We start from the raw sequence: 24665 nt of genomic DNA, 5'->3' as shown, positions 1-24665 counted from the left end.
CGCCGCGGCCCCGCCCCACCATGGCGCCGGAGGAGAGAGCGGATGCCGCGCGCCTGCTGCGGGGTTTCGAGCGCCGCTTCTTGGCGGCGCGCGCACTGCGCTCCTTCCCCTGGCAGGTGGGCGGCAAGGGGCTCGGAAGGTGGGTGGGGAGCGCCGGGGGTTCGCGGTGAGCGGGGCTGCGGACTCACACCCCCGCCCTCTCTGCCACGTGATGGCCTCTGCTACCTCGCTGGTCTGAGCAGCACGTCCGGTCCCCCGGGATCGCGGGGGCCTCGCGGGCTGGCGGCGAGGAGGCAGGTGCTCCACCGGTGCGCCCTTGGGCGCACCCTGCTCTCAGCCCTCAGCACCGTCTTCCCCTGGACCCTCGCCGCCCTTCACCGGCCTTTGCAAACGGCCCCACGAATTGGAGGAATGTGAGATTTCCTCCCAGCTCTCCTTTTCTTTGGGTTTTTTAGGGTCATGGACAGTTGGGTAAAAAAAAGGTTTTTTAGCCTGTTATCCTAGCCATTGGGTAACAGCTGCTGCTGCTCGTTTAAGCAGCCAGCATGCTCAGGACAGCGGGAGATCACGCTGTGTTGAGTTCAGTGACCAGGTCACAGGCCCTCTCGGGCCTCAGCTTTTCATGTGTATCAGCAGCTTTGGACAGGTCCTCTCAGAGGCAGCTGATGGACGAGGCAGGGAGGTACAAAACAGTCCCGAAGAGAGACAGAAGAGCTCACCTCCTTGCACTAGGGACCTGCCATTTGCACACAGGCTCAGGGCCGGGGTAGCAGCTTTATTCTGCCAAGGCAGGGGCTCTAATGACACTGCATCCTTCATAGTTTACGTGTGGTGAGCTCACTGGGATGACTCAGTTTGGACACAGAACCCTCCCCAGGTCTGCCCCGTCTTAAGAGGGGAGATCAGTATCTGTTCTTTCACTGACATAAATCATTTGGCATCCTAGGAGATCATTTCCCGTCAGAAAGGAATATGTCCATTTTTTAACCCAAAATTTAAACCTTCATAACAGCATCTGTGAGGCCCATGCGTATCGCCTATAATTGTTTACGTGAAATGAGTGCTTACTCTTCACCAGGCCTATGCTAAGTGCTGGCATAGGCTCACCCACAGCACCCATGTGGTGGGGACTATTGCTGTCATTGGTTTGACTAGAAAAGTCAGAGCTCAGATCTGGGAGACAGCCTGCCAGCTCTGAATCCTCGGCCGACACCCCACAAGCCGTGTGACCCTGGGCAAGTGACTTTGTCTCTCTGTACCTTCATATTTTTATTAGTAAAATGGGGTTATAATGATATAACCTCATAGGACTGTTGTCATGATTACATGAATATGTGGGCGGGGGGGGGGGGGGGTTGTTTGTTTTTTGGCCTCATCACCAGCAGGCAGGATCTTAGTTCTCTGACCAGGGGTCAAACCCGTGCCCTCTGCAGTGGAAGCTTGGATTCTTAACCATTGGACCACCAGGGAAGTCCCAGGATTACATGAATATGGGTTAGCTCGTATTTTCATTCTGTCACCACATGTTTACAGAATGCCTTGCATGAGCCAGGCACCAGGCTCAGCAGTGTACAGACAAGGCCCTGCCCAGATGGGAGAGCCAGAGGATAAACAAGTAAATGAATAAGCAAGAGAGCACGGGGAGATGACAGTGGCTGTAAAGTCAATAAAACAGAAATGTATCAAATTGGGGGTCAGGAAGGCCTTCCAAGGAGGTGACGCAGGAGCTGGGACCTGCGGAGTAAAGCAGTCCGCCTGCCGTGGGGAGGTCTTGGGGAGCCCGTCAGGTGTTAAGACCATGGCTCCCCCCGTAATTCCTGGCTGACTAGTTCAGCCACAGAGCTGGTCTGTGAGACCCAGGTGAGACTAAGCTGCCACGGCTAATGCAGACCAGCAGCCTGTCTTCTGACATTTTCTGTGACTCATCCAGGTGTAACCCAGGACTTCTCAAGGTCAGGCTTTCAGCTGCCTGTGGCTTCTGCATCATTTGGCCCCAGGTCCCTGGGGAGAGATCACTTAGCACTTTGCCAACATGTCCTATTGCATGTTTAATGTTCCTGCGATAATGCCCTTGAGATTTCTCTCTCTTAACCACCTCTCTCTCTTTGGATAGAGCCTAGAAGAGAAACTAAGGGACTCGTCAGGCTCTGAGCTGCTGCTGGATATTTTGCAGAAGGTAAGAATCACAGAATCCCTGGAACGCATCACTGGCCTGATTTCCCCGTAAAGAGGTAACAGAAGCACCCTGGGTGCGCGTGTATCCTTTAAAAAGAAAGACATTACATCTGGCGTGAGCGCCTCAGACAACTCAGGCTCTTTTGTTTTCTTAGATAAAGACATCAGAATACACAATACGCTGCATGAGAGGAGGGAATCTGGGGGATGTTTTTTAAAAGCGTCCACAGAGGAAATGGGGATGACAGCTGTAGGTACATCTAGTCTTTGCTCGCTGCTCAGAGACTTTCTTCTTTACTTTTAAAGGCAAAATAAGCAGTCTTGTCCACCGGGTCTTTTTCTAGTTGTGGGTGGGCCCCTGCTTTTTGGAGTTGGGGTTTGGACATACTAAGGGGTATAACAGAACACAACACTCTGCATGGTTTATAAACAACAGGAATTTCTCTCTGTCAGTTCTGAAGGCTGGGAGGTCCAAGATCAAGACGCCAGCAGATTCAGTGTCTTTTCAGGGCCCACATCCTCATTCATGGAGGGCTGTCTTCTTGCCATGTCCTCACATGGCTCAGGGGGCAGAGGGAACTCTCTGAGGTCTCTTTTAAAAGAGCACTAGTTCCACTTATGGAGTCTTTACCCTTATAACATAATCACACCCCAAAGGCCCCTCGTGATAGCATCACCTTGGGTATTAGAGTCAACATGTCAATTTGGGGTAGACACAAATATTCGGTCTATAGCAGGGTGTTAGCTTGGGCCCATATGCTCCATGTTCCTGCCCAGAAAGAGCATTAGAAACACTGCCGTGGTCTGTGCCAGCATTGTCGTTCAGTCACTCAGTTGTGTCCAACTCTTTGCAGCTGCATGGACTGCAGCACACCAGACTTCTCTGTCCTCCAGTATCTCCTGGAGTTTGCTGAAATTCATGTTCATTGAGTCGGTGATGCCATCCAACCATCTCATCCTCTGTCATCCCCTTCTCCTCCCGCCTTCAGTCTTTCCCAGGATCAGGGTCTTTTCCGATGAGCCGGCTTTTCACATCAGGTGGCCAAAGTATTGGAGCTTCAGCTTCAACGTCAATCCTTTCAGTGAATATTCGGGATTGATTTCCTTTAGGATTGACTGGTTTGATCTCCTTCTGCCACTGTAGTGGAGAAATATTTTTAGGAAAGGGCTGATATCTTAAACTCTTTCAGTTGCATGAGGATCACCCAGGGCCAGAAATCCAGGGATCGGGTAACTGGGGTTTGCCCTGTATTCACTCGAAGCCCGTGGAAGACTTAAGACGAAGTCTCACCTGCAACCCAAACTGTGTTCCTTCTCACAGACCGTGAAGCACCCTCTGTGCATGAAGCACCCACCATCAGTGAAGTATGTCCGGAGCTTTCTCTCCGAGCTCATCAGAAAGGTCAGTGACAGGCACTGTCCACCCAGTAGGCAACGTCTGGGACCCAGCCGGCTCTTCAGAGGTGGACTTAGCCTGTTGCAGCTCAGATCCACCCCGTTCTCTTTTCCTGCTCTGCAGACGCCCGTAGAGCAGGGGGCTCCCTGGGCAGCTACTCCCAGCGGGCTTCCATCAGTGAGACACTGTGGAGAGTGGGAGGAAGGGAGAGGCCAGGGTCCTTCCTGTCTGCTTCCAGGGGTCTCTAGCAGTGGCAGCATCTCCTCTGTGGTCCTGGTTCCCCCCGCCCCACGGAACCTTCGCAGTCCTACCCAGGCAGCCCCTGAGTGTGGGAAACCCCACCTGCTCCCAGCTGCCCTACACCACACCTCACCTAACCCTCTCAGAGGTCCCCCCAGCTCCCCCCAACCAAGTGACCTATATTCAGTCAATCACATCCCAAATCTCCCCTCCAAATGTGGTAAAAATCCTCCAGCCATTTTTACAAGTCAGAGTAAAAGCGAAGAGGTGGAACCTTGGTTTGAATCACAAGGGTCGACTTAACCCTCCCGCGAATGCTCTCTCCCTGCCCGCCCCCAGCACGAGGCTGCCCACACAGAGCCATCGGATGAGCTGTACCAGGCGCTGGCGGAGGTCCTGACGGCCGAGGAGCCCACCCACTACCACCGGAGCTATCTGCTGGTAGGAGACGTGCACCCTCCACACACAGTTAATTCAGGGTCCCGTCAGCCTCGTGTGGGTTCAGTCCCTGACTCTTCTGCTCTGTGGTCTTAGACGAGGTCAGTTAACCTTCCTGGGCCTTCGTTTCCCCACGTGTAAACCAAGCCTTTCCGAAGATATCACCTGTCTTATTGAGTACCTGGGGTTAAATTAAGTAACACACGTGAATTGCACAGCAGCGACCTGGTGCTCAGACTTCAGTAAATATTTGATGGATAGATGTGGGCTTCCCAGGTATCTCAGTGGTAAAGAACGCGCCTGCCAGTGCAGGGGACATAAGAGACACACGTTTGATTCCTGGGTCAGGAAGATACCCTGGAGGAGGGCATGATAACCCACTCCAGTATTCTTGCCTGAAGAATCCCGTGGACAGAGGAGCCTGGTGGGCTACAGTCCATGGGGTCACAAAGAGTCAGACACAACTGAAGCAACGTAGCATGCATACATTCCTACTACTTTTGCAGGACGGCAGTCTTTTCCTGCTGTCCACTGCCACCATCACCAGCCTGATAAATGCTGTGGCCTCCTGGCTGGTCATCTGACTTCCTGTCCCACAAACATCCATTTTGCACACAACAATTTTTGTTTGTTCTTTAACCTTTTGTTATAAAATACAGATACAAAAAGCCATGCAAAGAATTAGATTATCAAGTTGCTGCAAGGCGGCCACCATGGTAACTGCCAGTCTAGCCGAGGACTTTGGCAGCCAGCCCACAAGGCCCCACCTCTGACCCACCTCCATCCCAGCCCGCCCTCCCTCCCTTTCAGAGTCATCACTCGGAGGTCTTGTTGCTGCCCCGTGCACTCAACTCTCGATGCCTGCACTTAGTCTTGTCCATTAACAAGGTCTGGCTCAAAACCTCCCTTCCTCCACGGTTCCCCCAGCTCCTCCTCCCCCTGGCGGTTTGGGCTGGCCAGCTCTGTGCAGGCTGGCTTTCGTTGTACACATGTGATGCTGTTCAGCCTGTTCCTCTGTCCTCTGTTCCCCACAAACTGGAGGCTCACTGGGATGCTTGTCTGTTTGATCCCTTAGCAAGAACACTGCATAGGTCCCGGAAAGCTCATCACCTGTTTTTATCTGCTTCGTAGTGGCACTTACAGATGCCTAAAGCTTAGACCCATTAATTCCTTGGAGGATGTAAAAGAGTGACTTTCTGAATCATTTTGTTTTCATTAGCTGGAGAGATTTTTGTAAGGAAATGCCTCCTTTTGTCCATACTTGGTTGTGGAAGAAAGGCAGGATACAGACTTGACTCTTCCCCCTTTAAAGAGAGTGAACTGGTCTCCTGTCATTCCAGTAGGACTTCAGTCTGTTGTAGATCATGTCACTTTGTCGTTGTTCAGTTGCTCAGTTGTGTCCGACTCTTTGCAACCCCATGGACTGCAGCATGCCAGGCTTCCCTGTCCTTCACTGTCTCCTGGAGCTTGCTCAAACTCATGTCCTTTGAGTCAATGATGCCATCCAACCATCTCATTCTCTGTCATCCGCTTCTCCTCCTGCCTTCAGTCTTTCCCAGCACCAGGGTATTTTCCAGTGAGTTGGCTCTTCCCATCAGGTGGCCAAAGGATTGGAGCTTCAGCATCAGTCCTTCCAATGAATTTTCAGGGTTGATTTCCTTTAGGACTGACTGGTTTGATCTTGCAGTCCAAGGGACCTTAAAGAGTCTTCTCCAGCACCACAATCCAGAAGCATCAATTCTTCAGTGCTCAGCCTTCTTTATGGTCCAACTCTCACACCTGTACATGACTTCATGTCCATATAGTCAAAGGTCCGTATAGTCAAATCTATTGGAGAAACCATAGCTTTGACTATAGGGACCTTTGTTGGCAAAGTGATGTCTCTGCTTTTTAATATGCTGTCTAGATTTGTCATAGCTTTCCTTCCAGGGAGCAAGCATCTTTTAATTTCATGGCTGCAGTCACTGTTCTCAGTGATTTTCGAGCCCAAGAAAAAAATCTGTCACTGCTTCCACTTTTTTCCCCTTCTATTTGCCATGAAGTGATGGGACCAGATGCCATAGTCTTAGTTTTCTGAATGTTGATCTGGAAGCTGTAAGTCCAAAATCAGGGGTGTCGGCAGGGCTGATTCTGAGACTGAGAGAGAGGGATGTGCTCCAGGCCTGTCTCCTTGGCCTCAGACGACCGTCTTCTCCCTGCATGTGTGTGTTTATGCCCTCATTTTAACTTGATTCCCTCCATAAAGACCCCATCTCCAGGAGTTCCCTGGCAGTCCAGTGGTTAAGACTCTGCACTTTCACTGCCGAGGGCCCAGGGTTCAGTCCCCCGTCAGGGAACTTAAGACCCCACAAATCACACAGCATCGCAAAAAAAAGGTCCCATCTCCAAAAACAGGTCATATTCTGAGGCACCAGAGATTAGGACTTAACCATACAAATTTGGGGAGGAAATGATTGAACCTGTGACAATGTCTTAATTTCTTTTCAATTTTTAAAATGTCACTGCTTTTCATGTCCTCTCTTAAGGGTTTCCCTGGTGCCTCAGACAGTAAAGAATCTACTCGCAATACGGGAGACCCAGGTTTGATCCCTGAGTTGGAAGGATCCCGTGGAGAAAGGAATGACTACTCACTCTAGTACTCTTGCCTGGATAATCCCATGGTCAGAGGAGCCTGGCAGGCTACAATCCATGGGGTCACAAAGAGTCAGGCACGACTGAGCAATTATATTTAAGGGTTTATCTGCTTTTATGTTTTATTTTTATTCTTCCGTTCCTTCGAGCAGCCTTTATTTCTGAAATGCTGATTTCTCTCATTTATCACACATTTCTGAGTGTTTCTAGTGGCCTTACAGGCCTCACCCCGGGTGTCTCACTGCCCCCACTACCAGAGCAGGCCCATTCCCTCCTAGGTGGGCGCCTGGGCTTTTCCAGAAAATGCCTGTTGGCTTGGGTCCTCCTCGAGCCACATTGCCTCCCTCTTCTGTCCACCGACACGCTGAGCACACGAGGGTTGTATCACCCGCCTGCTCAGAATCCGCCAGCGGCTCCCATCACATTTAGACTCCAATCCTACTTTCTTACGTGGCCCCTGAGGCCCCCAAGTCCGCCCTGACTGCTGGATTAGTAATTCTTTGTCCTGGTTTCCGCGCAGCCTTCAGGTGACTCGGTCACCCTCTGCGAGAGCACCGCCATCGTATCCCATGGGACCACCGGCCTGGTCACGTGGAACGCCGCGCTCTATCTGGCCGAGTGGGCCGTGGAGAACCCAGCAGTGTTCGCTCACAGGTGAGTTGGGGGCGCAGGGCCGTGCCCCCAGGAGGGTCTGCTGCCGCACACCCGTAGACACAGCGCCTTCTCCCCACCTCCCAGGACAGCCTTAGAGCTGGGCAGTGGGGCCGGCCTCACGGGCCTGGCCATTTGCAAGGCATGCCGGCCCAGTGCGTACATCTTCAGCGACTGTCACAGCCGCGTCCTGGAGCAGCTGCAAGGAAACGTCCTTCTCAATGGCTTCTCGTTGGCGCCAGGCACGGACGCCCGGGCGCAGCACCCGGCACCCCGTACCCTCGAGGCAGAGCACCCCCGGGTGACGGTGGCCCGGCTGGACTGGGACACGGTGACGGCGCCGCAGCTCGCGGCCTTCCACCCGGACGTCGTCCTTGCCGCAGGTACCGCCCGGCTCCCAGCAGGGACACGGGGAGTGAATGCTGCCTGGCGGGAGGAATGGTGGGACCTGGGTTGTATGGGCCTCCAGGGTGACCGCACAGCGCAGGGCATGCCTCCTGGGTGCCCCGAGGCCACAGCCGCCCCGTCTGAAACAGAGGCCACGCACCCTCCCACATGAATGGTCCCTCCTATGGAGGAACCAGCTCTGCCCGGAAAGGTGTGCAATGAACAGAACAGGCCCCAGGGCACCAGACCAGTGGGACCAGTCTTAGCCAGGCCACAGCCCAGCAGCCAGACTTCATGTCCCTCTCCAGCAGCCTGAGGGAGGCCTCTCAGTCTCTTCCAGAACAAAGATGAGAAAGCCAGAGTAGCCCCAGGGGGCCGGCCCCACCTACACCCCTGTCTTCAGATGGGGACGGAAGTGGCCACTGTAGCCGCATCTTTCCAGGACCATGGACAACGACCTGATCCTGACTCTTCTGTGTGCCCTGGGACGGGCCGCGGGTCGGGGAAGGGGTTCTGGGGGCCCCACGTCCGTTCCGTGCACACCTGTGCGTCTCTGAGGTCTAGGGCGCTGCCTGTATGCCTCTGTCCTGGGTCCACGAAATGAGCCCCACAAGCAGGGCCCACCCACTTCTGGTGCAAGGACGGGGCCCTTGAGGAAAGTGGCGTGTGGCCTGGCCACCAACAGGCCTGTCCTCCTCCGCCGAGCTCACCCAGCCCATCTGCCCAGTGGTGCTGCACTCGGGCCCGGGCACGGCCCTGAGGCCCAGGCTGAGGGCAGCAGAGCACGGAGTCTAAGCAGCGCGCCCCCGAGGGCCCAGCTGGTGGGCGGGAGGGGGCCTGTCCCCACAGGAAGGAAACCAGAAGCCTGGGGCAGACTCAGCTTTGTTTCATTAAGCGTCTTCTAAACAGGCCACAGGCAAAGAATGGATTTTTTTTCTTGTAAAGGAACGCCAGTGAGTCCTGGATATTTTTCATGTGTTGTAGTGTCTTTCAGCAGCCTTTTTGCTCTGCTGTAAGGTTTTCTGTTTTTACCCAATGTAATTTTCTTACCGTCCAAGAGCACAAACCTAATTAAGCCACTGCTTTCCGGGCCTTCGTCTCCGAGTGTCAGCACAGAGGCCCTCGTCCTGAGAGCCCTTCCAGTAACCTGGGTTTCCGTCACAGACGTGCTGTATTGTCCCGAAACGGTCCTCTCCCTGGTCGGGGTTCTGCGGAAGCTCTCGGCTTGCCGGACGGACCAGTGGGCTCCTGATGCCTATATTGCCTTCACCATCCGCAACCCGGAGACGTGCCAGCTGTTCACCACGGAGCTGGGTGAGCCCCGGGCCCCAGGCCAGGCTGCTGTCTCTGAGAGGCCTGTAGGGTCACTGCACTGGCCCCACACAGTACTCCAGGGAGGGCAGAAACCAGGAAAGTAAAAGAAGGGGGGGGCAACCTGGAGACAAACCAGGAAGCCCCAGACCATGGTGTGCTGGAGACACCCCCACCCTCCGCCCAGGTCAGCAGGGGAGGAGGGAGGCAGCTTATGCAGTGACCTCGGAAGTCTGAGAGCAGCAGTCCTACTGTGTGTTTAGGGGTTCTGAGAGCCTTCAGTCTTTCCTTGTCTGTGAAACAGACAGGGCAGTGGACACCAGCCTGTATCCGAGTAGACGGGAGCTGGACCATCTTCTCCAGGTCCTCACTGTACAGCGGAAACATCCCCTTCAGAGGTGGGACAGGGCTGGCAGGCAGGGGCCCTCGGGGAAGCGGCGGCCACCATCGCTGGATCAAGCACACAGTAAATGGAAGAGGTTGGGTGCTTCAGAGAAAGGGGGTCTGCCTGACTTGGCTGCGGGGTGTGGGGGTGCTGTCCTTAGACCTGACCTGTGTCAGCCCCTCTAGCACCTGGTGGAGGCACAGGGCTGCTGTCATCCTGTCTCACCCAGAAAAACACTGGGGTATAGGGCGACTAAGTAATCATCCAGGCACCCAGGGACTAGACCCAGGCACCCAGCTCACAGTCTCCACCCGCCACCCCACAACCCCCACCCTGCAATCCCTAACCATGTGCCAGGCGTCATCAGGGCTTCCCACACAGACCGGACAGCCGTGCAGAGCCCTGCACCAGCCCCAAGCCCACCCCCAAACCAAGCAAAGCCCTCCCACGGCTGCCTCTGCCGAGATGACCAGCGCCCACTCCCCTGTCCCACTGACAGGGTGTTTGGCCTCAAAGAATAATGAAGTCTTTTTTCATATGCTTACAAGAAAAAATATCCATGCTGTATTTTTGAATACAATTTTTTTATACGTATTTGGCTGCTCCAAGTCTTAGTTGCAGCATGCAGGATCTCTAGTTGTGGTGTGTGGGATCCAGTTCCCTGACCAGGGGTGGAACCTGGGCCTCCTGCATTGGGAGCGCAGAGTCTTACCCACTGGACCACCAGGGAAGTCCCCTCCAGGCTGTATTTTAAGTGAAGAAATCTGAGTACTAAACAGCATATAGAGTATATACATATACTGTATGTGCCGTATATGTATACGTATGTATGCAGCATATGGGAGAAGGAAATGGCAACCCACTCCAGTGTTCTTGCCTGGAGAATCCCATGGACAGGGGCCTGGCGGGCTGCAGTCCATGGGGTCACAGAGAGTGGGACACAACTGAGTGACTAACACACACACACACGCAGCATATACCGCCCATTTTTATTTTTAAAAATAACCACATTAATACACACATGGGGGATTTTCATACATGCTATTTAACATTATTAACATGTTATACTTGGACAGCAGGATCATGAAACTTAACACAGTATGTCTAGTGTTTCATTTTTATAAATACTGATTTTTCACTCATAAAAAACTAACGACAAAACAACCCATGCCAGGGACTTGTCAGACATCCGTGCTTACAGAGGGGACATAAGCCCCTCTGAAGGCACCAGGCTGAGTGGTCAGGCAGACGTGCGTTCAGACCTCAGCTCCTAGTGAGCTGTGCTCGGTGAGAGGGTGGAGCACAGAGGCAGAAAGCGATGGGGAACCAACAGGGACACACACGGCCCAGTGGGCAGAAACAGGAAACTTCGCTGCCGTGAGCTGCTTACCAAGGGGGTTCCTGGTCCCACCCTGGAGGCTGGTTCCGGGTATCTGTCCCAAAGCCCCATCCTGATAGAGTGGCATCCCGCCCCCAACCCCAGCACCCTGAGATGCGTCTGTTCTGTTTCCAGGCCAGGCTGGGATCCCATGGGAAGAGGTGCCTCATCACGACCAGAAACTGTTTCCCTACGAAGAGCACTCAGAGATGACAATTCTGAAACTAACGCTGTAGTTTTTACAGATGGTTCTGAAGGGCAACCTGAAAATCAAATCACTGTCCTGGAAAGAATCTGATAAAACTTCCACTGGACTTGAATGTTCAAAAGATGTTAAATTCTGAATCCAGAGCCATAAACTGTTCTAACAAAATATAAATTGCTCGAGTGTGTGGGTACCCTCTCTCTGCCAGCTGGCGTATTTCTTAAGCAAATCGCCATAAGTCAGAAGTGAAATTTTTGGCTCAGACAGAAGCATTTCATTTGTGGAGATGAAAACATATACCAAGTGTGTTTTCCCCAACCTGGACACACGTCCCTCGCAGAGCCATGCTGCATGTGGGATACATCCTGGGGTCCCTTCCCTGGGCCAGGGGTGGGGCGCGGTTGGCCTACGGTGCCTGTTTTCAATCAAAATATTAGGGACACGACTTGGCAAGTGCAGCAGGAGACAAAACAGGGATCTTGAAAATGCCACAAGCAAATAACGGGAAAGTTATTTCCCCCCTCATAAACTGACGTGGGGAAAGACTCACAGAAGACAGAAGAAAAGAGAGAAGGGATTCAGAGCCTCCAAAGAAGAAAGGAGGCTGAGCCAGCTTCCTGGGCCACCAACCCCTGATTACCAACAGGAGCTTCATTCCCCAGGCGGTGCCCACTGCTGTCTTTCCAGCAGCCGTCCACCAGGCGGCGCCGCGCCACGGCATCCGGCCCGCAGCGCCAGCCGCGAGGACAGGAGCGGGCGGGCTGCTGCGGAGGAAGGGAAAAGGCGAGGCGGGTGGGCACTGGACACCTCACTGGCCCGAGGGGTCACGTGTCTGAGATCAAAGGGAGCACCGTCCGCTCCCAGCTCTCATCCCAGCGGAGTTGCTCTGACTCCCGGAGGCTCTCGCGGAACTGGTGCAGTTTGCCAGCAGGATCGGGAAACTTCGAGAAAAGTGTCTGGAAGAAAGATGAGAACTTACCTCGTCACGGCTTCCCGGTCCCACCCCAGGTCCCCACCCCGAGCTGTCCCTCCTCCCCCTTCCCAGCCGCACCCCAAACCCAGCTGCCAGACATCCCCCCCTTCCCCCCACCACCCTACCGAAACCCTCCCTCCTCCCCAACACCTGCAGAACCACCCGTGTCCCGGGGGCTCCAGCGAAACTCCGGCTCTGGCCCAGCTTCCCCACCAAACCTGATGATAACTCTTCTCATCACCTCGACCCAGCAAGCACCCCCTTCCCACAGGACAGAGGGTAGCCCTACGGCCCCAGCCCACTCCACCCCCTGCGGTTCCGACCTGACGGCAGCAGCGTTCACACCCACACCGTCCGCATCCCGTGACCTGCGGCAGCCCCCACCCCTACTCCGCCAGGCTCTGCGGTTCTTCCCACCAGGAGCACCACCCCCTCGCCGTCTGCCCAGCACCGTCCTGCCCATGTGCTGAGATCCAGGCAACGCCTGTGTTCTCGCCAACCTTGCTAAACTAAGGTGTCTGCAGATGCCAGCCTGTGGGACACCTGCGGCCCTCCGCTTGTCCAATAAAACTTGTAAACAAAGTTTTACTGGCACATGGCCACGCCCCTTCATTCACAGACTGGATGCTTTCACATGACAACAGAGTTGAGCTGTTCTGACAGACTATGGCAAAGTCTAAAATTCTTTCTAGGCCTTTCCAAAGTTTCTTGCCTTTGGGCTCAATTGTCAAGAATGACGACGTATTACTTTTTGTAATTTGTAGTAAGAAATAAGTACCCTTGAAGACGCCCACCCATCTCGCAAGGCTGGTCCAGAAAGCGCCCCTCACGCCTTCCTCTCCCTCCTCCATCCAGTACCCCTTAAATAACACACAGTCCACTCAGCTCTAGCATCATCTGTGTGGTGTGAGCTCCATACACCCAGATGGCAGGTGGGGCGAGCCCCGATTGCCCAGGCCCACTGGGGCCAGCGTCTGAGACTGCTGCTCCCTCAGCCAGACCGAGCCCAGGCCCACCCGCCCAGCGGCAGGAACAGATCACCGAAGCCCTGCGAGCACCGGGGTGGGGCAGACAGACAACACCACCTGCAGCTGAGCTGCCAGCTCCTCCGAGTCCTCGAAGACCAGCCCGTTCTCCCCGTGTTTCACAAGCTCGTGTAAGCTGCAGAGAGAGTGGCGGGGGGTGTGAGAGCTCTCAGGAGAACAGAACCCACCCCATCCACGGGCTAAGCCGGGGGTCAGGAACAGTCAGTCTGTCCTTCCCTTCAGGGAGCCTGTCCTTAGACTCCAGCGTCTGAACTGAAAAACGACCTGGAAGGACACGTGTTAAGAATTCACACTGATCTGGGGAAGGAGAGGCAGTGAAGGGGCCTCTGGGCTTTTTGTGCTATGTGCGCTCTTGGTGAGTTGTTTGCTGTTTTTTTTTCTTAATTCCACAGCAGAGAAATCAGGTAAAAGGCAACCACACTGGAGACAGGCTCAGAACTGATCAGGGGCTGATCCCAACGTGATGTGAACCCAGAGTCTAACATCCTGGCTTTCCCATTTAGAAGCTGGCCCCTCCGCTCATGGTGGGGCCACTGCACCTAAACCTCTTCTAACACTACCCTCTCCTGCCATCTTTTCCAAGAAGAGTGGAGACAGAAATAGACACATTCAACTGACTGGAACCCAACTACATGAGCTGAGACAAAAGGGACAGAGAGAAAAATAAGTCCCTGTGAGTCGGGCGGGCAATTCCGGCTACCATGCCACACCCCCAAAGAGTATCTGATTCATCATTTTTACTCAATATCAAAGTGGAAGCCACTCCGTTTGGTGGGGCACAGCCCACCCACAGGGGCTCCTGTTCCCCGGGGGTGGCTGAGCTGAACAGATCAGAAGCGGCACCCTCCCAGGTTTCCCGGCAATTCTAACCACGCTGTTCCCCGCCACCCCTGCCCCCCCCGCCAGCTGGTGATTTGAGAATATAACCCCGGGGGACTGGGTTTTTCGCTCCTACCACTGGAAGTTCACGGCACACACGGGCAGGCAGCATCCAAACATGTCCACCACCTTCATGGGCAGGTCCAGGCCACTGGAGGACCGGTGCAGGCAGACGCCCAGGTCTGCAGACCCTGCAAGGTGAGGGTGAGGGCGAGGGCGAGGTCAGCGCCGGCTGCGCGCCCGGTGACCACGCAGCCACAGGGCTGTGTACCAAGGCCTGCGGGGAGGAGAGGAAACGGGCCAATCACGCCCCCAACCCCGCGTCCAGATGCCTGGAGCTGGCCGAGTGGCCTGGCCTGAGGCAGGGACACAGGGGTGCTTCCCACCTGCTGCTCCTGTCTGCTCTGCCCTGTCTGAGAACTCCGGGCCCATCACTAACGTTTTTATATAAACGGACCCTCGTTTTCTCCTTAACCACAATTTGGTTTAGAAGTTGCAGCAATTATTGCTTACTGAGTTCAGAGTTTCTGCTGGGGTGATGAAAATGTTCTGGCAAGACACAGTGGCAGTGACGACAAGAGACCGTGAACGTAATCAGTGCCAGTGAACTGCACACCATTAAAAAGTGGGAAAATGGCATGTTTTTGTTTGTGTTTTATCACAGGAATTACAGAAAGAACCCAAAGCAGACGCAACAGAAAAACAGCTGTCACTGTGTAGACAGAACCAAGGATGCACCCTCGTATCACTCAGCGCCCTGGGAGCTCCTGCCTGCAGAGGGACGGCCCGCCCGAGATGATTACTTAGATGCTGAGATCGATCAGCACTGAGCCAACAAGCTCCCCCAGAGGGGTCAAGACGGCAAGAGGCAGGCGGCTGTCCTCACTGGCTAAGTCCGCACTGTTGAACTCTTGGTCTCTGCACCTCCCTGACTTGGGAAGTGGCCCTAACCCAGCCCAGCCCAGCCCTTCTGCCCATGGGAACAGCAGGACTGAGCTGGGTGGCGTGGAGCCCCAGAGCACTCAGACGGGACCTTGGCAAACAGACAGGGAGGAGCAGGCGCACCAGGAAACTGCCTTGTCTCCAGGAGTCCAGCCAGGACCCATCCCAGCCTGAGGCCTGCGTGTGGAGGGCCCCTAAGCAGAGAATGGCTTTAAATCTTTAGAGTTATAAAAACAGGGAATGTGCAAAAGAAGCTGGTAAAACATTTACCATCTGGCCCTTTTCAGAAAAACTGTCCCCTGCCCTCGGATTGGGAGAAGGAAATGGCAACCCACTCCAGTGTTCTTGCCTGGAGAATCCTGTGGACAGAGGAGCCTGGTGGGCTGCTGTCTATGGGGTCGCACAGAGTCGGACACAACTGAAGCGACTTAGCAGCAGCAGCCCTCGGGTTGTTTGTTGCTGTTTAGTTGTTAAGTCTGGTCTCTTTTGTGACCCCATGGACTGCAGCCCGCCAGGCTCCTCTGGAAATGTCATGCATTTCCCAGGCAAGAATACTGGAGTGGGTGTCCATTTCCTTCTCTAGGGGATCTTCCCGGATCAGGCATCAAACCTCTGTCTCCTGCATTGGCAGCCAGGTTCTTTACCACTGAGCCCCCAGGAGGCCCGCTGCTCTAGGGTATTCCCCTGTAAAGCCCTCCCTTCTCCTGCAGGCCTCCCACCAGACACTCTTACCCAGAAGCAAGGGGTAGTCCTCAGCCTCCAGCCATGGGGTGCAGACCTGGATGTGCTGGAAGCGCTTCTGATGGATGAGGCAGCTGTAATAGTCCTTCAGAGGCCCTTTGCCTGGCAGGGGAAATGCAGTCACCCACTGGGCGCCCCTCCACCCCAACCCACGGACCCAGGCCTGGGAAGCCCCTGCGAGGGCGTGAGAAGGCAGCCCACACTCGGCAGCTCCCATCAGGCCCCCAGCCTGGCGCCCTCCAGAAACACCCCCCCGGGGGTGTGCACCCTGACCGCTAACACCACGGCCCTTCCCCCAGCAACCTGTGCCCAGGGGACCTCAGGCTGGGACTGTGTCTGGGACAAACTCTGGCCAGTCATCAGAGTTTGTCACCGAGACAGCTTCTCACACAGGCTGCCCCGTGCCCTATCGAGGACCCCTAGGACCCCCAGGCAGCACAACGTGAGCAGTGGGCCCCTGCCACCCCTGGGGGTCCAGGGGGCCAGGAGGAGAGGGGTGTCCAAGGCAGGGCTGCTGGCCCAGGGCCCTCCTCCTCCAACCAAACCTCCTCTGCTTCTCTCTCTGCACTGCAAACAGGTTCACATTGGACAGCGGACGCTCGTTTAAAAATGAAATCAAAAGAGGGTTTCCCTAGTGTCTCAGTGGTAAAGAATCTGCCTGCCAATGCAGGAGACATGGGTTAGACCTCTGATCCAGGAAGATCCCACGCGCTGTGTAGCTACTAAGCCCGTATGCCACAGCTACTGAGCTTGTGCCCTAGGGCCCGGAACTACTCAGCCCTCACGCTGCAGCCACTGAAGCCCACACGCCCTAGAGCCCATGCTCTGCAATGAGACAAGCTGCCACGACGAGAAGCCCACACGCCGCAGCTGCAGAGTGGCCCCCGCCCCCCGCCACCAGAGAAAAGTCTGCACAGCAACGCAGACCCACCACAGCCAGAAAAAAAGAAAGAGAACTATTTTTTAAGGGAAGAGGCTCGAAAATCACTGTGCAGTAGAAAGTTCAGTATCTCTGAGGTCACCCGATCTGAGGTTTGAATCTAGACTCTGTGCCCTGCCATGAAGACCCTGTGATCCTCAGCCTGCCCCTCTTGTTAAGCTGGCAGAGAGAACCACGCATCAGAGCGCTAGGGTGAGGATCAACGAGACCGCAAACATCACAGGCCTGACGTGGGGAGGGCCTTCTGTCCCCTCTAGCGCCCCATCTAATACAGAACAGGGCTGCTCCCGGGTGGGTACCTGTTATGACACAAACCAGAGAAGGAAGGCATTCCCCACTGTCGATCAACTGTTCAAACTCTGCATTTAAAAAAAAATACGTGAAATCAAGACCAGGCTAATGGGAGGGGTGGAGGGCAGGGCACTGCTCCCAGCCACACAATCCTGGAGGGGATGCTTCAAGGCCAGGCAGGTCACTCACTGACCCAAATAGGGACTCGGGCCCGCCACCACCCTGTGTCCTCAGGCTGGCCCGCCCAGTGACCCTGGAACACTCTGCCGAGGGCACCATGCGAGGCCAAGAGAGCATCCCGCAGCTGAGGACACCCCGGCAAGCCCAGCTCCTGACCACAGCCACACACCTACTTTCTAGTGCCGCCAGCAAGATGGAGAAGTCTTCATCCTCTACGAGAAAAGAGAACTGAGTGTCATGAGTTGGTTTCTAGGTGCTTCCCCACCCAGCTCAGTGCGCTCCCCTTTCTCATCGGGGTCCTGAAAATGTAGGGGCGCAGGACTGATGCTCATAGGAGCCCCACGTGCTCGGGAGGGTCCTGACACCTGTCCAGCTCGTGCTGCTGACCAACAGGGCCGGCCGCCCGCAGAGACGGGTCACCGCTCCACTCAAGGCATCCCGCTCCGTGAAGGCTGACCGCTCTGCACCCGAGTCCGAGGATTCTGAGCTGAAGGAGCAGACAGAGCCCGTGAGCTGCCACAGAGCAGGCTCTCGGGCCCTGGGACAGCCATCTCCCGCCAGCGAGGCCCACAGGCAGCAGCTGGGGTATGGCCACATCCGAGTCACCAAGTGGCCCGACCACCCGGGGCCTGGGCGCCGACCTGCACCTGCTTTCTCTCTTTATCCCTATTACTTATGTGTCACCAGGTGCTGAGCCCACAGCAGCAGACAAGACCGACTCAGCCCTGCCTTCAGGGGGCTTACTGCTCTAATCACCCCCTCAACTTAAGACGAGGGTGGTGTGACCCCCTCTAACGGCCCCCAGGTTACTGAACAAAGACCAGGTGTGCGGAGGGCCGCTCACAGAGGCTCTCCTCACCCCCCAGGAGGTGCCCAGAGAACACATAGGTGCACACACCCTGCCACAGGGTCAGGAACCCCGGCAGGAGCGTAAGGACACCCACAGCCTAGTGCGGGCAAACACCGCCTTAAAGGGCCAAGACCCTGTAGACTTTGGGGGCCATATGGTCTCTGTTGCCGAGCTCAGCTCTGCTCTTGAAGTGCAGAACCAGCCACGCACAATATGTAAATGAATGCACGCATTGCATTCCAATAAAACTTTATTTATAAAAATAAACAGAGCAGGCCTGCAGTCATAGTTTGCCAACCCCTGGTCTGATGAATCCCCAAGTCAGCAGTGAACATAAAAAAAGGCACCCGAAAGCCGAAGACAGCAGACTTACCGGGCCCTGAACACAGGGTAGGTGCGCCTCAGCTTCATAAAGAGCTGATGTTGCAGGTCCAAGGGCGTCTCTTTGAAGAAAGATGCTGGCTTGTCGTACACGGTCACAGCTCTGCAATGAGATCGTTGGGGTGGCTCTGCTGCTTCTGCTAAGTCACTTCAGTCGTGTCCGACTCTGTGTGACCCCATAGACGGCAGCCCACCAGGCTCCCCCGTCCCTGGGGTTTTCCAGGCGAGAGTACTGGAGTGGGTTGCCATTGCCTTCTCCGTAGGGTGGCTCTAGGGAGGGGAAAAGAAAGGCCTAAAGAAAATAAAACCCAGAAGGATCCAGAAGAAGGGTGCTTGGAGATCCAAGTCTCAACAGTAAATTTCAGAATGACTTGGAGAGGGACTCCTCTGGCAGTCCAGTGGTTAGGGCTCTGCATTTCCAACACAGGGGCCCTGCATTCAATCCCTGATTGGGGAACTAACATCCCACCTGCCACATGGCGTGACCAGACAAAACAAAAAACCCAAAGTTTAAAAAAATGCAATTAAAAAAGAATTACTTGGGAGAAGTACAGAGAGAAGGTCCAACACCAAAACTGCCTGGACCACCTGGATGGCTGGCAAAAAAAACTTCAGCCTCCTCCCTGCTCAGCTCCCCCAAACCAGCAACCACTCCCCGAACCCCCAGGAACTCCCAACGCCTTGCCAGCAGGACAGAGCAGCTGGGAGTCACGGCGCTGGGAGGGACCCCTACTTGATGCCCCAGTTCTCAGCCAGGTCGTCCTGCATCGCGTTGGTCACACACAGGTTCAGGTGGGACAGGCGTCCGCAAAGCTTCTCGTACCTGAAGAGAAGTATCAGTGTTCAACCTGGAGCTCCGGGCCAAGCACCACCACCAGTCGCGCGTCTCGAAACCTTCTAATATCGAAGAGGCTGCAGAGCTAGGGTCTCTCAAATCAGGTCACTGGCAAGGTGCCTTCCCAGTGTTTGCACTGAGTTCCACCACCTGTACTATTATTTCCTTCACATCTTTCTTTAAATCAGATTGCTTTTCAGCTTAAACAAATTACTTTCGAGGGAAATCATATTATCACTATGGAAGGGAAAATTCAGTCTCTCCTGCCATAAAATGAAGGAGAAATACAATAAAGGCCTCATCATTAAATCTCAGGCACATTGCACTGTTCCCTGCAAAGGCTGTGAGGCTGAGGCTCGCTCCCACTGTGTCACAAAGGGAGCTGAGCAAATGTTGCACGTGCGGCGTGCTAAGTCGCTTCAGTCCTGTCTGACTATTCGCAATGCTATGGACTGTAGCCGACCAGGCTCCTCTGTCCATGGGGATTCTCCAGTCAAGAATACTGGAGTGGGTTGCCATGCCCTCCTTCAGGGAATCTTCCCAACCCATGATCAAACCCACATCTCTTAAGTCTCCTGCGTTCGCAGGCGGGTTCTTTACCACTAGCGCCACCTGGGAAGCCCTAGCAAATGTCAGAAAGGCGTTATCCACAGATTAGCTCCATACTGAGACACAAGCTTTAGTGACCAGAAGAACTGGAAAAGAACTGGAAACAAGCAGGGTTGTTGAATGTGTGTGTGAACCAAGGCCTGGTCCTCACTCAGGATGCAGGGAAAGCTCCCGAGGAAGTCCGTCCCAGGCATGGAAGGCTGGCACTCACACTTATCAGCTGTGTGGCATGTGACATATGGGCCCCCGGCCCCAGGTTCCTGGTATGTAAAAGAAGAACAGTCACAGGACGCCCTCCCTGGGCGGCAGTGCAGTCTGGATGGGCTGAGGCTGGGCATGCAGCCAGTGCACCGACAGCCGCCGTGACTACCACCCACGAGTGACCCACCAGGGGAAAGGCCGCAGCCGGCCGATGGCTCAAGGCCACAAGTCCATGCCGAGGCAGGCAGCAGAATTCGGGCTCAGAACCCAGCACTGCTCTTTCAGCCATCCTGGACCCTGTGGAAGCCTGCTGGGAACAGGACTTCTAAAGTGACCAGTATGTCTGGCAGGCTGTGGTGGTCCAAGGCCATTTTTGCAGGCCGTAAGCAGGGTCTACGGAACCAGAGGGAGCACACAGCTCTCCCGAAAACTGAAGGTGTATGTGCTTGAGATGAAGCTGAATTCTATCCAGGCAAGAGATGTGCTTGTGTGTATAAAGCAAAGAACAAGTGACGCTAGTGGAGAACCTCAAAAAACCAGAGCAATCTGGGGAAAGACATGGTTTTTGTCTCATGCTCATGGAAACATGGGTGGCATGGTTTCTGCCAAATTCTGAAGCAACCTTCCTGCTAAGAACGCTGGACACAGAATCTGTGTGACACTGTACCCTTCAAGGATTTAAACTTACTGACAAGTAAATAAATAGAAGTGTGGATTTGTTAAAGGAAAGAACATGGCATTGCTTCCTCTTGCAAGCACAACCTGCTCGCGAGGCCCTTCTTCCCTCCCCCCAGCTCACAGCTCACAGACTGTGGCCCACACCCCCAGCTGTCAACAGCAGCCCCCACTTTGCATCTGGGGATCTGGTCTGCGTGCACCAGGGACCTCAGCTCTCTGGCTGAGCACTTGTCCCAAGCCTGAGACAACAGGGTCCTGAAGCGTCCCAGGCTCAGTAGGGGTCAGAGGACAGCAGGTGAGCAGGAGTCAGGCTTGCCCTCCCAACAGAGTTGGAAGGGATGCGGATGGGAGCAAGGGGCTCCCAGAACCTGAGAAATACCTCCAGAAGGAAGTGTGGAAAGGGAGAGGTGAGCAGGGTCCTGATGACTCCCTTTCTGTGCTCAAAGTCCATTTCTCAAGACTTCTCACTTTCATGGGCCAACAAATGCCCTCCTTTGCTCAGGCCTGTTTTTATCACTGGTTATGAGCATCACCCCAATACCCCAGCCTTACCCTCACCCCTACAGGGCACACAGGGGACCAGCTTCCCCAGGTCTCTGCACTGGCCCTTCTTCCCACTGCAGTTTGGGGTCAGTGTCTGCGCCCTCCTTCCAGACCCTCACCACTTGGCCAGCAGAACGAGGGGGTGGCTGGGGCCGTGCACCAGACCCATAATGGAATAGCCGTAGTTGTGCCAGTCGACGACAAGCTTGCTCCCGCAGAGGCAGCCCGCGAACCAGCAGACAGCAATGGCGGGCAGGCCTGGAGGGTTCTGGGAAAGAGAGACGTGAATGAAAAGGAGGAACCAGACCATGGTTGAGAATAAACCAAGTGAAAATAACATACATGGCAAGAGTCAATTATGTTTACAGAACTCTTAAAATCGATAAGCAGAAGACCCTCTTCTTCACCAAAAAGTATAAAAAGTCATAAAAAAGAAAGCTGATCAGATAGTTGTCCGTGATGGTCCAGTGGCCAAGACTACATTCCCAATGCAGGTAGGCTTGGTTCAATCCCTGGTCATGGAACTAGATCCTACATGCCACAACTAAGGCTCAGCACAGCCAAATAAATATTTAAAAAGAAAGAAAGAAAAGAAAATTGATCAACATAAAAAGTACAAGAGCACTGATACCCAAGGAGATGAAAAATGGAACAAGGAGGTACCATTTTTCATCTGTCAGAATGGAAACTCATAACACTTATGATAGCTGGTGGTGGTGAGGATGAGGGGGGAAAGGCCTCTCTGTTGGGTGGGGGATAAAATAACCCAACCTTACTCTAGGACTATCCAGTAATCACATTTTAAAGTATATGGACTCTGACCAAACACTTCCCTTACTAGGAATTTATCCTAAAAGAGAAACTGGACGCATGCAAAAGACATATGTTCACTGACGCTCTTAGCCACTTTGCCAGATATGTTAAAAAAAAAAAAAAAACAGGAAGAATCTGAGTGTTTATTAAGATGATACTAAATAAATACAGCAGGGTATATATCACATTGGGATACGATACAGTCAGTTAAAAGAAGAAACTTTTCTGTTAAAAAGCAGTGATGGTAAGAGGCTAAGACCATAACCTCAGAACTAGAATGAAGACCTAGTTCAAATCACTCCAGCACTTCCCAGCTGTGTGACAATCTGTTATTTACAGAACCTCTCTGGGTTCAGGTTTTCTCATCTCTATGTGTACATAACACAAGAACCTATTTCTTAGGATTGTTGTGAGAAATTAAATGAGATAATGCATGTAAAACATTTAGATGTGTAATAAGTAACTATCTGTAATGACATTGAAAAACAGAAAGGATGGGTGTCATAAACAGGATGGACACAGGCCACAGGCTCCTACTCAAGTGTTTAAAAGTTTACATATACACACATGAATATGCAATTCATTTACCAGTTTGTACATTTTTAAAAGACTAGAAAGTAAAGAAAACTATCAACAGTGGTTCTCACAGTGGGAGGCGGGGCTGACACATACCTGGAGAAAGATGTAGGCTGCTGGCTCCGCGCACATCAACTTCCACAGCAGGTGCACTGCCTGGAATACAACTTTGACTCCGTACTGGAGAATGTGGGGCCCAACTGCAAGACAGAAAACAGCTGTCACTAGTAAAGGCTGTTGGTGTTTAGTCGCTAAGTCATGTCTGACTCTTTGTGACGCCAGGGACTGTAGCCCACCAGGCTCCTCTGCCCGTGGGGTTTCCCAGGCAAGACTACTGGAATGGGTTGCCATTTCCTTCTCCATGGGATCTTCCCCAACCAGGGACTGAATCCGCAACTCCTGCCTTACCAGGCAGATTCTCTACCAGTGAGACACCTGGGAAGCCCCATTAGTAAAGGAGTTCTTGGTAATTTGCAGATCCCCCCCCCCCCCCACCAAAACACACACACAGAATCTAGAATTGAGTGCCTCCTACCTGCAAGTCTCTGAAGGTCTGTCAGACTCACAATCTGAATTCTGTCGCTGTGCAAGAGCTCATCGTGGGGTTTGGAGTCTGAAAAGAATGTCCTCTTTAATGTGCTGGACAACCTAATTTAAAGTCTGATGATCCTGCCCCACCCCTCACCCCCTCCCCAGTCTGAATAAGGAAGAGCGTTTTGGAAAGTAAGACTTTCCCAAAACCTCTCTGTTCCTCAGTAGCTAAAACAGAGAATGAGGCCAGTTCTTGTCCAGACTTCTCTAGATCAACCACAGGAGGAAGGTCAGAATCTTATCCACTTTCAACTTAACACAATGCCAGGCACAAGGCAGGCACTCAAGCTGACCTAGGTTTCCTGGATGATAGAATTATCACATCACAGGGAGACCTCTAGGAAGTTCCACTCCCGCACCTCACCCTGGGGTAGCAGACTCTAAACAAGGACCTGAGGCAACCGGTACTATTCCTGCTTTCCCCTGATATGGGGTATGTTTAGAGCTACCTTCTGAAAATGTCAGCGTGGGGGAAGACGGAGGAGCAGACACCTCTGCCTCCTCACACTAAAGGGACAAGCTCAACACGCTGAGAAAATGAAACATCTCCTGCCTGCAGAGCTCTGCAAAGAGGGTGAGGAATGGAGATAAGTTGCCGGTCGGCTCAGACACAGCCTCAGAGATGTGCTTACCAGCACTGGCCCTGGGGTCACACCCATCTGGGTTCCAGTCCCATCTAGCTTAGGACAGTCCTGGCATATGGCAGGCGCTCGGTTAATGCTGACTGTTCCTAGGTCTCTAGCAACATCCAGGCTGGGGCGGGGGTGGAGATGCAGAAACCTGGCAACAGCCGTCCAGGCCGTAACAGTCTGGGAGGGCTGCCCGAGGGAGGAGAGAGAGAAAGCGGGCGCCCCGCCGCGGCCCGCCCCCTGGGATGGTCAAAGCCGAGGGTCAGGGGCTGACAGCGCAGCCTCCCTCCCAGAGCCCCGGGCACTCACTGCAGAACCCCAAGAGGGTCACGGAGAAGCCGCTCTTGGCCAGTGACAACGCGTGGTACTGCATGCGGGGGCTGCGGCCCACGTCGCCCAGCACCACGACAATAACGTGGCGGGCCGCGCGCCCCCACCGCCAGTGCTTCCACGCCACCAGCAGCAGCAGCGGCAAGGACACCGACAGCGCCAGGAGCGCCACGTAGAAGGCCGCCATCTTGGCGGGTCGGCGCCCGTCACGTGACCGCGCTCCCGCCGGCCGGGCGTGCAGTGCGCAGCCGCAGACCGAGCCTCCGAGGTGGGCGGAGACAAGAGGGGAGGAAACCTGGTTCCCTAAGCCCGGGCCCGCGGAACCTCCGAGGAGCCCCAGGGAGCCAAGCTTTAGTGGTATTAGGGTAAAGTTGTTATTATGTAGGGAGCTAGGAACATTTTTTCTTTCTTCAAATTTCTAAGATAATTTACAGTATACT

At 54.1% G+C, this 24665-nt stretch overlaps 2 protein-coding genes and 1 pseudogene across 6 annotated transcripts; 2 read left to right on the top strand and 1 right to left on the bottom strand.

The window, feature by feature from the left end:
- The first annotated feature begins 6 nt into the window (after positions 1-6).
- Positions 7-14937, top strand: EEF2KMT (eukaryotic elongation factor 2 lysine methyltransferase). Of its 3 annotated transcripts, none has more exons than XM_065924293.1 (8): positions 7-116; positions 2114-2176; positions 3497-3577; positions 4151-4252; positions 7401-7534; positions 7619-7914; positions 9083-9232; positions 11128-11393. In XM_065924293.1, exons 1-8 carry the CDS (start codon positions 21-23, stop codon positions 11226-11228), a joined length of 1023 nt encoding a protein of 340 aa, XP_065780365.1. In that variant the 5' UTR covers positions 7-20; the 3' UTR covers positions 11229-11393. The 3 variants fall into 3 exon arrangements, with proteins under 3 accessions (XP_065780365.1, XP_065780364.1, XP_065780366.1); XM_065924292.1 differs by lacking the exon at positions 11128-11393 and adding an exon at positions 9534-9963; XM_065924294.1 differs by lacking the exons at positions 9083-9232; positions 11128-11393 and adding an exon at positions 14760-14937.
- On the bottom strand, positions 10592-24430 carry ALG1 (ALG1 chitobiosyldiphosphodolichol beta-mannosyltransferase). Of its 3 annotated transcripts, none has more exons than XM_065924288.1 (13): positions 24205-24430; positions 23211-23288; positions 22772-22875; positions 21406-21554; positions 19154-19243; positions 18413-18523; positions 17555-17676; positions 17363-17401; positions 17018-17077; positions 15770-15880; positions 14172-14286; positions 13256-13331; positions 10592-12153 (listed from the first exon to the last, which is right to left on the bottom strand). In XM_065924288.1, the coding sequence occupies exons 1-13, from the start codon at positions 24410-24412 to the stop codon at positions 12022-12024; spliced, it is 1395 nt and encodes a 464-aa protein (XP_065780360.1). In that variant the 5' UTR covers positions 24413-24430; the 3' UTR covers positions 10592-12021. The 3 variants fall into 3 exon arrangements, with proteins under 3 accessions (XP_065780360.1, XP_065780363.1, XP_065780361.1); XM_065924291.1 differs by lacking the exon at positions 24205-24430 and adding an exon at positions 23899-24144; XM_065924289.1 differs by lacking the exon at positions 15770-15880 and having other exon boundaries at positions 14172-14372; positions 17034-17077.
- On the top strand, positions 19751-20747 carry LOC136158468 (large ribosomal subunit protein eL33 pseudogene; annotated as a pseudogene).
- Positions 24431-24665: the final 235 nt, after the last annotated feature.

Source organism: Muntiacus reevesi, chromosome 2 (genome assembly GCF_963930625.1).
Source record: "Muntiacus reevesi chromosome 2, mMunRee1.1, whole genome shotgun sequence".
In the NCBI taxonomy this organism is placed as follows: domain Eukaryota; kingdom Metazoa; phylum Chordata; class Mammalia; order Artiodactyla; family Cervidae; genus Muntiacus; species Muntiacus reevesi.
Note: the sequence above shows the minus strand (reverse complement) of the source record. Positions and strands in the feature narration are given on the sequence as shown.